At 45.2% G+C, this 12,341-nt stretch overlaps 3 protein-coding genes across 13 annotated transcripts in view; 2 read left to right on the top strand and 1 right to left on the bottom strand.

Moving 5' to 3' along the window:
- LOC131107582 (inactive serine protease 35-like) overlaps positions 1 to 6,901 on the top strand; it is a 42,331-nt gene extending 35,430 nt beyond the window's left edge. For 2 of the 4 annotated variants that reach the window (XM_058057755.1, XM_058057758.1), the window contains exon 2: positions 829 to 4,197. In XM_058057755.1, the coding sequence (XP_057913738.1) occupies positions 829 to 2,096 (1,268 nt within the window). In that variant the 3' untranslated portion in view covers positions 2,097 to 4,197. Of the gene's footprint in view, positions 1 to 155; positions 235 to 828; positions 4,198 to 6,793 lie in introns of those variants that run through there. The other 2 variants (XM_058057759.1, XM_058057756.1) reach the window with 2 other exon arrangements.
- Positions 3,668 to 12,341, bottom strand: part of snap91b (synaptosome associated protein 91b) — a 20,185-nt gene continuing 11,511 nt past the window's right edge. For 3 of the 8 annotated variants that reach the window (XM_058057740.1, XM_058057741.1, XM_058057747.1), the window contains 7 exons: positions 11,243 to 11,359; positions 9,046 to 9,117; positions 7,117 to 7,203; positions 6,926 to 6,957; positions 5,208 to 5,294; positions 4,987 to 5,093; positions 3,668 to 4,894 (listed from right to left, as the gene is read on the bottom strand). In XM_058057740.1, coding sequence (XP_057913723.1) covers positions 5,007 to 5,093; positions 5,208 to 5,294; positions 6,926 to 6,957; positions 7,117 to 7,203; positions 9,046 to 9,117; positions 11,243 to 11,359 — 482 coding nt within the window. In that variant the 3' untranslated portion in view covers positions 3,668 to 4,894; positions 4,987 to 5,006. Of the gene's footprint in view, positions 4,895 to 4,986; positions 5,094 to 5,207; positions 5,295 to 6,895; positions 6,958 to 7,116; positions 7,204 to 9,045; positions 9,118 to 11,242; positions 11,360 to 12,341 lie in introns of all 8 variants that reach the window. The other 5 variants (XM_058057748.1, XM_058057742.1, XM_058057744.1 and 2 more) reach the window with 5 other exon arrangements.
- The window catches only part of pgm3 (phosphoglucomutase 3), a 22,082-nt gene continuing 16,580 nt past the window's right edge, over positions 6,840 to 12,341 (top strand). Inside the window, exons 1-2 of the mRNA XM_058057749.1 lie at positions 6,840 to 6,988; positions 10,897 to 11,472. The gene's annotated coding sequence lies outside the window, so the exon portion shown is untranslated. The remainder of the gene's footprint in view (positions 6,989 to 10,896; positions 11,473 to 12,341) is intronic.

Raw genomic sequence — 12,341 nt, 5'->3', positions numbered from 1 at the left:
ACCTTAATAAGCGCCACTATCGGTATACAAATTATTATCCCCAAAATATCAACACTTATATCCACGTGGACCCAAAATGTGACATCCTTATGATCAACTCCCAGCCTCCCACTCCAAATCCACTGTTCCCACCCCCTCATCACAGTGGGATGTACAGTGGGTATCTGTGAGGATCCCGCAGTGTACTGCACGTCTTTTAAGTCATAGTAACTTTTACTGGATCACACATTAAAGGTAGGATTTGAATGTTTCCTTTTGAATTCACTGTGTTCAACAAATGTATACTTTCAAGTCATTTTTTGTACATATTTTGCTAAGGCTTAGTTTCATTTTTATGCTTACTAGATTTGTTTTAATAGCTTATATTAATTGATATATTGACGTGTATTAAATGTATTGATTTGTAGTCCAGTGGATGCAGACATTGCTCGCGCCGTTGGGGGATTAGATGTTGATTTTGGCGACATCTTCGGGCCAAATGGTGTAACGCAATCTTTTGGACGATATGTTACTTCTCATAATGTTATTTTTTTTTTAAGTCGTGTTGCATTCCTGAAACCTGGGAAGTCTTAATGTTCAGACTTAGGAAAGTGCATTCAAACACTACTTGGAGTTTGTTTTGAGCTATTTTCATATATTTGCTAAATGTTACTTTATCTTTGTTGTTATTCCATAAAATACGATTGATGCTGACAAAATAGATTAGGTTTGTTGTCAGGAGAAAAGAAATACAACCATGTTTTTGTTTGCTGGAACTGTCAATGCGACATTTTTCCTATATCCTTATCCCCTTAGCTTATTTCTCATTTACTTTGTCTTTTTCCCCAGATATGGGTCTCCTGGAACTTCTTTGTCTCCTGTTTTATGTGGCTTCCAACCATGCAAGCAGCAATTTGCACAAGTGGACCAAGCAGAGCCTTCCTGTGCTGATGGACCGACGCACTGAATTTGTAAAGAAAACCTTATTCAGAAGCCCAACGCTTGATACAGATGGAAGCCCGGTGGAAACACTCTGCGGGATTGAGTGCCAAAGACGTTTACCAGACTTAACTCAGAACGAGCAAGAGAGGATTCTGGGCTATGAGACCATGTACAACAACGGCACGTGTACGCGCACCGACGTGATGCTGCAGGGTTTGAATGCAACAAGACCTCCTGAGAATGCTCCAACTCGCCAGAAGCGGCAGGTTTACGGCGCTGATGGACGCTTTGTTATTTCGGACTCACAGTTCATCACCAAGTACCCCTTCGCCAGCGCCGTGCGCCTGTCGACCGGCTGCTCGGGGGTCTTGGTGTCCCCGAAGCATGTGCTGACGGCGGCGCACTGCATCCACGACGGCAGCCGCTACTTGGAGAGTGTGCAACGCCTAAAAGTGGGGCTGCTACAACTCAGAATGAAAAGAGCGGGTAGGAAAAGGAGGAGGCGACAGAGAGCTGCGAGGAAAGGGAACAGAAGAAAAGTGGAGGATGAAGAGAAGCAGAGTAGCATTCATGAAGATCCAGTGAGAGGCCAACAAGGAGGCAAGGCACAAGGGGAGCAAAGAAGCACAGGACTGAGGAGGAAGCCCGTTTTTCGCTGGACACGCGTCAAACGAACACACATCCCTCAAGGATGGATGCACTCCAGAAACTCCACCGCCTCCTTGTCCGCCGACTACGACTACACTCTCCTGGAGCTCAAACGCCCTGTCCAACAAAAGTACATGGGGATTGGTGTGGCGCCTCCCAGCATCCTCCCATCTCGAATCCACTTCTCAGGCTATGACGATGACAAAAGCCTGCTGACCGCTCTTGGGGGCGAGAAGGTGGTCTACCGCTTTTGCTCTGTGACTAAAGAGTCTAATGATTTGATGTACCAGCACTGTGATGCTCAGCCGGGTGCCACAGGAGCGGGTGTTTACGTTCGATTGAGGCAAGAAAGCGGGAAAGGGAAGTGGCAGCGAAGAGTGATCGGGGTGTTCTCCGGCCATCGGTGGGTGGAGGTGGGGGACGGCGAGCAGAGGGACTTTAATGTGGCAGTGAGAATAACTCCTCCAAAATATGCACAGATCTGCCACTGGATCCACGGGGACCTGAGTCACTGCAAGGAAGTTTGAAAGGAGGACTTCCTGTAAAGCCGTTTGTGTTCAAATTGTAGGCCATTAAGGCGGCTCATCATTTAGTTTGATTCATTTAGTACGACTCTTAGTGTGTTAAGTGGTGATGTGAACGGGAAACTCACTTCTTTGTATCAATGCGGTCAGGCATCGTTTAAGTCTACCAGCGTAAACAAAAAAATATTGGCCATTTTTGACATACAGTCATTCAACAATCGGTCACAATCTTTGTTCTGACGGTAATCCTGGACCAATGTAACTATGAGTAGATTTCACGATCTCCTCTTTGTTGCCTGCAAGTGAGAGTTCAACTCAAACGTAGCAAATAGAAGCCATCTCTAATGCAGTGTTTTTCAACCTTTTTTGAGCCACGGCACGTTTTTTTACATTGGAAAAATCTTGTGGCACACCACTAACCAAAAATGTTACAAAATATCACCACAACCTCACACGTGCATTAATAAGTCTATCCGAGGAACAAAGTAGGACCAATATTACATTGCTCTGCCAGTCTTTACACCACAGACACTCGACAGTAGCCACGTTTTTACATGACCACTTTTTCTCTTTCCGAATGACCTTTCGGGAAACAATGGTATCCATAGAAAGGAATATTCCAATCTCTTGTCTACATGCGCCGTGAAAATCAACCAGAATAGTCAATAGGGCATGCGCAGTAAAACGTAAACATCAACATCACGTGATATCGACTTCCCCAAGTTTTTCTTTCACTTGTTGGAATAACTTCATATTACCATTTTTTTCTTCCGTCCAGTCTTGAAATTTTGTTTGAATCAAAAACAAACTTTGCTTATTCCAGTGCTGATTGCTGGCCTCCATTTTTAAAACTGAAGAACGTTTGGATCTGCATGTTACGTCATATCTGAAAGAACGCACCTGGGATAAATTTAAACAGGAAAAGATCAAATTCAATCTTGCTAATATTTTATAATTAAACTCAGGACATGTTTTATATAGTACATATATATATATAACTTGTGAATGGCGTATAGAAGGGTTTAGATTCTGTTCCACAGATGGCGCTAATGCATACGAAAGCTGCTTTCCAACCGCCAATAAACAACAGAAGAAGAAGGCACCCTGACAACTTTCCGTTTGAGCGGGTACAAGATACCTCAATCGGATTGGTTAAAGGAATATTCCATCCCTGTTCAATTCTTTCCGTTTGAGCAAATAAACCAAATGCAATTGGAATATTTGGGTCCATGTATACTATTGACATAATGGCTTTTGACATAATATTTGCAAATGATGATTAATAAATGTTAATTATAAAAAGTCATATTGGATAATTCCTCACGGCACACCTGACGGTTCCTCAAGGTACACTAGTGTGCCGCGGCACAGTGGTTGAAAATCACTGTTGAAGGCCTCAGACATGGCGCAGTGTTGTGCATGTGTTCCCATAATGTAGCAAGACTTTGTACACTGCGAGCCTAATCATGGCGGACTAATAAATGCTTCATGTATCAGGATAGTGTGGGTCATATTGCTAATGTTCTATCAATCAATGAACAAGATGAATAGAGATAAGTGACGAGCCGTGAGGGTGGTTTGGGTCAGTGTATTTGTATTTTATTGCATCTCATATGGGGGGACTCACATGCAGGTTGGACAGGGAAGAAGGAAAGGGAGCGGGGTGGCCATCCCCAGAAAATGACTGAGCAAACATCTATCCGCATTCTCTTTTGTATGTAAATGTCATTGTCGTCTTTATTTTCCTTTCTCAACACATAAAATGCCACAAGGAGATTAAGATACAGTCACTTGTTTCGAAATAAACAACACAGAAGAACATCCAGCGTACGTATACTTTGAGTGCTTTACAGTGAGTCTTCCCAGTGAGCAAATGTACCGCACGGCGTTCAATCACGGTTTAATCACATGCTAGCATGTCTCATTGAGCCTGTTCGGAAAAACAAAAGAAGGCGGGACCAGTCGTCATGCACTCCACACCAGCAGAGAACACCACAGAGCAACGTTTTGTTCAATACTCTACTAGACTGACAGGTTTTTTTAATCCAAAATCATGCTCCTTTTTGATATGTAACTAAAATATATGATATTTCTGATCATCAAAATGAATAAAATATGTAAAATATATCATCAAAATAGTCTTGAATGCATATGTCGATTTGAGAACGATGAAAAAGAAGGTGAACACAGTGGATAACGTCGTGTTTGCATGTATTGTTGATATCGGTTATGAGCATGGAGGGCAAAGCGGACATATTGGAGGTACAACCATGACACAAACATCGCTCAGTATTAGTTGGGACAACGAGGATAGCTCAGTATTAGTTGGAACCAGGAAGTTAGAGGTTAAAGGAGTAAAGGGGGGGGGGTTGGCCAGTGAAGTTACACACACTGAAACACAATCCACATTTAATTAACAACACAGTCCTCGTCTGCCAGATGCACAAAGAAACCACCATACCATTCCAAGTCAGCTTGTATGCGGAAGTCCAGAATGAATCTAAATACACATTCATTTTTTTTTAACTTTTTTTTTCTCCCCTCTTTGTATATATTAAGTAAAGTTTAACACTGATTTACACTCACACACACACACACGCACAAGTCTTTCTGTATCTAGGGTTCACATTCACAGTTGTGCTACAACAGTACATCATGAAGGGCAGGGGGGGAGTTTGTGAGGGGTTGCGGCCTCTAGAGGGGAGCAGGGGGTCGTTGAGGTGGTGGTCCGGGTGGGCGAGGGAGGCGGCAGTGGGGAAGTGCAGACATCCACAGAGCTCCAGATATGATAATAATCCAACCTGCGATGGCAGCGAGACATTCACGTTAGCGTCTATTCTGATTGGACGATTGACCTGAATAGCAGACGATTTTGGTCAATACTTGAACTTACCTTGAAGGTCTTTGTGGGGTCTACATGAAGTCCTTGATGTTGAGGTCATCCAGAGCGTTCCTCGGTGGAGGAGGCTTTCTGGGGCTCTGGGCCACTCCAGGAGACATCTACACACACACACACACACATGTCCGCTGTCTTTATCAGATGTAGAGCTGTCGACTCACACAACTGACTGACATGCATACAAATCCATGAGTCTGTAAACAAGAGTGGGTTACCGGGCTGCCCGGGGTGACACCGGTGGCGGGGAAGCCCGGCCTAACCATACTAGGCATCATGGGAGCTCCAACGCCCGGTGCCCCGGGCTTTTCACAAAGACAGACACAAAGAAAAGGAGACGCTAAGACACAAGCTCTGACATAAAGTGTGTTGTAAGGGGAGGGGACACCTGATAAAGGGCTTGACTTTCCGGTAATGTCCGCATTGCTTTGAGGGACATTACTGGACCGGACTGGGTGGGCTTACCATGCTGTAGCCTGGGTGGCTCCCCATAAATGGAGGAACACCCATGGGTGCTGGCTAAAGGTGTAGAGGGGAGGGAGAGGAGGCGGAGTTGGGGTCACTAACATGTAAGACAAACAATGCAAGACAATGCACGGCAAAGAAAAGCACACACGGACACACTAACACACAAAAACATTTCAACCTGAAAGGTAAATATCAGTGGTTCATAGATCAGCACGAGCGCTAGCCTGCTAGCATGCACCAAGATGTGAGAAAGCTTTAATAGCAAGGCAGCCTTTAGGTGAGAAAGTTTATATAAAGCCCATTCCACCACTGAAAGAAAAAAAATACCAATTGTAAATCAGAATGGGCGGCACGGTGGAATAGTGGTTAGCGCGCAGACCTCACAGCTAGGAGACCAGGGTTCAATTCCACCTTGCATGTTCTCCCCGTGCATGCGTGGGTTTTCTCCGGGTACTCCGGATTCCTCCCACATTCCAAAAATAAACATGCTAGGTTAATTGGCGACTCCAGATTGTCCATAGGTATGAATGTGAGTGTGAATGGTTGTTTGTCTATATGTGCCCTGTGACTGGCTGGCGACCAGTCCAGGGTGTACCCCGCCTCTCGCCTGAAGTCTTTGGGAGAAAACCCACGCATGCACGGGGAGAACATGCAAACTCCACACAGAGATGGCCGAGGGTGGAATTGAACCCTAGTCTCCTAGCTGTGAGGTCTGAGCGCTAACCACTAGACCACCGTGCCGCCCATTTTGACCTTTAATCACAGTTTTAAAAAAATCGATATTTTTTCAATCAAATTATGACTTTCACATCTAATAATAATGAGTTTTTATGCCATATATATTTTTTCCTTCAGTAGCGTACACAGGCTTCCATAAGTTTAATAAAAATCTGTGGGGGCGGAGTTTAGCTGCAAAGCAAGTACCGCATGAACTCCAGACAAGCTGCCTCCAAGCTACAGCTTCCATCATTGGCCATTTCATCACTCTCCAGCAGATACCCCAGAACTGATATAATGAAAGGGATATTTAAAGGTCCCCTGTAAATTTGAAGTTCAAGAAAGAAACACCACCTTCTTCAGGCTTCACTACACATCTTAAAATCAAGCCTGGATTTTTTGCCAACTATCTCAGTCAGCTATAGACGTGGGAGATGTAAGCTAGCGAGATGTAGCTCACATTGCTATGCTTGTGTTAATAATGTTTGTGTCCTCCTGCAGCACTCGTGCACTACTGTGTGTTCTATTGTATTGTTATGCGTATTTAAAAAATATCCTAATATGGGACCTTTCAGTGAGATTTGATCTAATCTTATCTGCTTTCTCGCTGCCTTTTCAGACACAAAGTGGACCTGCGTCCTGGAGAGCCAGATGAAGGCAACGGGTCTCTGCCCCTGCCATGCGGCTCCACTCCATGCTCATAAAGACACACAACATTTACCATGGGGGCACCCCAACTGGGGGGAGCTACCTGAGGGGCCGCTGGGGTTCCCATCGTCAGATCTGATGTGGAAGCGACAAGAAAGAGAGACAGGTACTGCATTACTGACTCCAACATTTCCTTAAATACTGAAAACAGCGGAGCCTCGGAAACTAGACTTGTGTTCCAGTTCCGAGGCTTTAAATATGAATGATATTGATGTGACTAAAAGGACTACTTACTACTTGCCATGTTAGCCATGGAGGTGTCAACATCACCCGCCTGGGGGGTCAGGGTGGGCTTCATTAAGTCTCCTAGCCCATCAAATGCTACAGGAAGGAAGGAAGGGGGGGTACAATGGGCAAGAAAAGGGAGAGGAAGTAGTTTAGCTATCTACGGTGTCGCAGCAGACACGCTGGAGTCACCATGACAACCAGTCGCAGTCGCCATGACGACAGAGAGAGGAGAGGAAATGAGCTACAAAGCCGATAACTATGATTTAAGCTCAGAGGGAAGCACGTGTTAGGTAGCACGTTAGCATTTTAGTCTCAAATAGCCCAAAAATTCATACATCCTGTAAATGTATAAATATATGGAAAATATGTAATACTATTAAAAACCTTCTGGTTTTTTAATATATATATATATATATATATATATATATATATTATTTTTATTTTTTTTACTGAATGTAATGACATTTGAATATAATATATATAAATGCACTGTTTTATTTTAGTCAGCTTTTTTTGGTTATATTTTGAGAGCTGAAAACAAAATATACAAAAATGGTAATAAGTAAAGGATTTATATTTAATTTATTTGTAGAATTTAAAGCAAAATTTGATTACATGTCAATATGACAAAGGAATTGTATTAATGTGCACATTTTATTCAACTTTTTAAAGTTATATTTTTAGAATTGAAAGCAAAATACTAATATAATACATTTTTATTTCATATTTTAATTAGATGTGTAGAATTTAAAGCAAAACATATAACATTTCCATACGACATAAAGGAATTATACTATGTCTCTACTAAAATTACATATATGTATATGTATATGTATATGTACATATGTATATGTATATGTATATGTATATGTATATGTATATATAATTTTTAGAATGAAAGGCATCAGACACATGCATTTTCAACTGTCAATCACTCCATCCCTGTCAGTTCAGTCTGGGCTATATGGGAAAGGGAAAGTCGATCTGCAGCAATGGTGGCGGGGGCGGGGTCTCCCTTAAAGAAGCACCGCACTGCAATGCAGCACTGCACCGTCCGTGACACACCATGAGCAAGGCGTTAAAAAGGAGCGAGGAAACTCACCGAGTCAAATGGCAGGAAGCAAGCAATGAGCCAGCCCGAGAGCCAGAACACAGAGAGAGAGAAAGAGCAGGGAAAATGAGAGGCGGAAAGAAAGAAAGCGCATCAATGCCAAGAATATGAGAGAGAGAGTCGAGAGGGTTAAGCCTCAAGGCGGCCGCACGGCACACTGTCAGTTACATAACCATCTTCACAGTATGATGTAGAGCGGCGGCACGGGCAGTTTGAGTTACCGTGGTTACCAGTGACACAGTGGGGGAGTGCAGAGGTGGAAGGAATTCCCCCGAGACTCTACGGCACGACGGCCGCATGCAAACGAGATGATGCTAGCATGAGTGGGATTTAGCAGGACTTTTGCACAAAACCGGAACATTTTTGGTTGACATTTTTTGCAGCGTCTTTGCTGTAAACCGGGTCAGGGGTCATCAGTTTGTTGCAATTGCCTGCCAAATTCTCATGACAAAAGGGGGCATGATACGCTACCAGTTAGTACTAGTTAGTATATGAGTTGCAACTAGGGCTGCCAAATGAAACTTTGAATCAAATTAATCATGATTAATCACCATTTGCAACTATGTGTGAAATATTAAAATCAATCTTAGTGTTTGTCTTAATAAACAAGTGTCAGTGATTAAGGAAGTGTCCTTCCAAGAGACGTGTTTGCGAGTTGGAGATGCATACCGTACGTGCAGGACAGAAACTCGTCACCGCCGTTAAAAAGCTATTTTTGACAGCCGTAGTTGCAACATACCTGAATAGCATGCATCTAGAATGAGTCAAATGTCATTAGCCCCCCCCAGCGTGCAGGGTTAGCGTCAACATTTCAGAGGTTTTACCTGACATGAGTTCCGCTCCAGGGGCGGCAGCGGCGGGGGCAGCTGCGGGGGCATCTCCCCCTCCGGTGGGCTCTGTCGGGTCAACCGAGCAACGAGCGCAATTGTGGCAGGTCAGAGCCCACGGAGAGACGCGTTCCATCGCGGCATTAAGGCAAAGAGGGGGAGGGGACAGTCAGCCTGGGGCTTCATAGCGCACCGCTAACGGCAAAAAGAGCTCGGAGTTAGAAAGGACAGGTTTGCAAAATAAACACTGACAGCACACATTCGCATTCGTAAACAAAGCCATCGCTATCAAGTGGACATCTTTCCAAGCCGTCCAAAGGTTTGACACCCTGCTGTGATGCTAGCTACCCACCACAAAACAGGCTCATGATGTCTCCGCCGTCGGTTTTAGGTGTGGGCACAGAGGAAAGGATGGGTGGGATTGCTGACACGTCGAATAAATCCGCTGGGGACGGGACGGGAAGGGAAGGCGTTAACATGGAGTTGATGATAAGATGGGAAATAATCGGTAAATAATCTTCTATGCATGCAAGAGCAAACAAACAATGTCCTTCACCAACTTCCCTTTTGTGATTTGGTGAAATTAATTGCAAACTTCATTCATTCATTCATTTTCTACTGCTTTTTCCTCACGAGGGTCGCGGGGTGCTGGAGCCTATCCCAGCTGTCTTTGGGCGAGAGGCGGGATACACCCTGGACTGGTCGCCAGCCAATCACAGGGCACATATAGACAAACAACCATTCACACTCACATTCATACCTATGGACAATTTGGAGTCGCCAATTAACCTAGCATGTTTTTTTTTGGAATGTGGGAGGAAACCGGAGTACCCGGAGAAAACCCACGCATGCACGGGGAGAACATGCAAACGCCACACAGAGATGGCCGAGGGTGGAATTGAACCCTGGTCTCCTAGCTGTGAGGTCTGCGCGCTAACCACTAGACCGCCGTGCCGCCCTAATTGCAAACGTGTTTTCTTATTATTATCGACAACGCCATCATGTGACACAGCAAGGCAGGAAATGCACACCAGAAGCGGGGATACAGCATGGATGCAAAAAGGGGGGATACCTGCTGTAAACAAGTCAGCAGTGGGCGTGGCCTCTGCTTTGGCACACCTGGTGTCAGGCGTGGACTCAAAGAAAGCTACAACGGCACAACCAAAATGTTCAAAAACATGACAGCAGGCAAGTGCAGTGACCGTGAAATTCAGGCACAGGTAAAAGCTCACAAACGTTACACGTTTCATTATCGTTTACCGCTGAAAAGATCGACCGCAGGGTCGGCGTTGTTGGGGGCTACGGGTGCCGAAACAGTTGCTGTGGTGACGATGCTGGATGCGGAGGTGAAGAGCGATGAGGGTGAAGGAGGGGGCGGGGCAGAGCTAAAGCCTGGGTTCTCCGCTGACATCACGGCAAAAAGGTCTAGACCTGGAGATGCGATGGCGGCGCTACCGTCTGAGGGGGCGAAGGGGTCTTGTGGGAAGATGAGGTGGGATGTTAGACACAAAAAAAACCACAATGTACGCTTGATGTGCTTCACTGATAAGCAATGAATAATGCTGCATTCAAGAGACCTGGGAAGTTAGAAGTTTAAAGGCAAAATTCCCCCAAATTTCCTTTAAGGAGATCATATCTGGATGGTACATCATACTTAGTATATTTTGTGGTGGTCATCCATGTTTTTTGTTTACAATCCAGGCAGGCTATTTCCCACTTCCCACTGCCCTCAAATGCAGCAGGAAAGCTCCCATCCGCTCCTGATGTCGCCTGATGGCTAAATGTCCAGATGCACAGCATCTAGTGTTAGCTAGTCCTAACAATAACTAATGTCCTTTTTTTACGCAGACATGTGAAGGCTTGTGATGAAAGAGAGGAAGTCTGTCTCCATAGCAACAAGAACCCAGAGCATCACAGAACACCTCCTGGAAACCTTCAAGCCACACTACTCCAATAGCTACTGCAACACTTGGTGTTGAGGAAGCCAGCAGGCCATCTCTCAGGTCCCACGTCAGTGACCTCACACCCCACCAGTGGACCAAAATTCCCACAGAGACAAACCAGAATATTTGAGAAAGTCTTCCCAGAAGAGTAGAAGCCACAAAGGACGGAATCAATTCCACAGTTCACATCCTTCCACGTCCATCCATCCATCCACTCTTTCACACACTCTTCCTGACTGTGGGTCACCCACCAGCTCCAGTGGTGGCGGATGGTGCTGTGGCCGGGGCGGCGGCAGCGGCGGCGGCGGCTCCGCCCTCCGCTGCTGCAGCAGAGGCCTCGGTGGCGGCAGCAGGTGTGGCGAAGGTGTCTGAGATTCACACGCAACGGCAGACAAACGAAGGAGAAGAGACAGAGAAGTCAAGAGAGAAAAAGGGAGTCAGAAAAAAAAGAACTTACAGCGCTGACTTGTGGCCATGACACGTAAGGCGACAGACAAATGGTGGTACGGACGAGGAGGCATTCTAGCTTTACTAACAGAGAATATCCCATACGAAAAAAACCCATATGCGGTGATGGTACGCGTTTGGGCTCACGTCTGTGACGAGAGTTTGATAGAAGTGCTTTTCCGCTGTGTCGGAGAAAAGCATGCCATGTCTATCAAACACAAACTCCATGTATGATGTAAGCTCATTACGTCACCAATGGCCAGCATTTGACCTCCAATGCATCGGCGAGGATCCATTGATTCACTTTTGTTGATGCATTTTGCTTGCAGATTATACACATCATTGAGTGACATACAGTGGAACCTCTGAGGTTGTACAATTCAATTGGCATTCTGGGGAAAAATTGTGGGTGGAATAAATTAAAACAGACCGTTCTGGAAATATAAAAAAATCCAGTAAGAATAGGTGCAGATTCTGGAAGTTCTAGAAAGCTTTCTGTGTGGTTTATCATGTGTAGCTGCTCTATAGGAGTCCACAACTCAATACAAACAAGCATAATAGGTCCACTTTTAACAGTCTTTATTCTCACGGCGGTCTAGTGGTTAGCGTGCAGACCTCACAGCTAGGAGACCAGGGTTCAATTCCACCCTCGGCCATCTCTGTGTGGAGTTTGCATGTTCTCCCCGTGCATGCGTTGGTTTTCTCCGAGTACTCCGGTTTCCTCCCACATTCCAAAAACATGCTAGGTTAATTGGCCACTCCAAATTGTCCATAGGTATGAATGTGAGTGTGAATGGTTGTTTGTCTATATGTGCCCTGTGATTGGCTGGCGACCAGTCCAGAGTGTACCCCGCCTCTCGCCCAAAGACAGCTGGGATAGGCTCCAGCACCCCTGCGACCCCC

Source organism: Doryrhamphus excisus, chromosome 19, assembly GCF_030265055.1.
Source record: "Doryrhamphus excisus isolate RoL2022-K1 chromosome 19, RoL_Dexc_1.0, whole genome shotgun sequence".
NCBI lineage: Eukaryota > Metazoa > Chordata > Actinopteri > Syngnathiformes > Syngnathidae > Doryrhamphus > Doryrhamphus excisus.
Note: the sequence above shows the minus strand (reverse complement) of the source record. Positions and strands in the feature narration are given on the sequence as shown.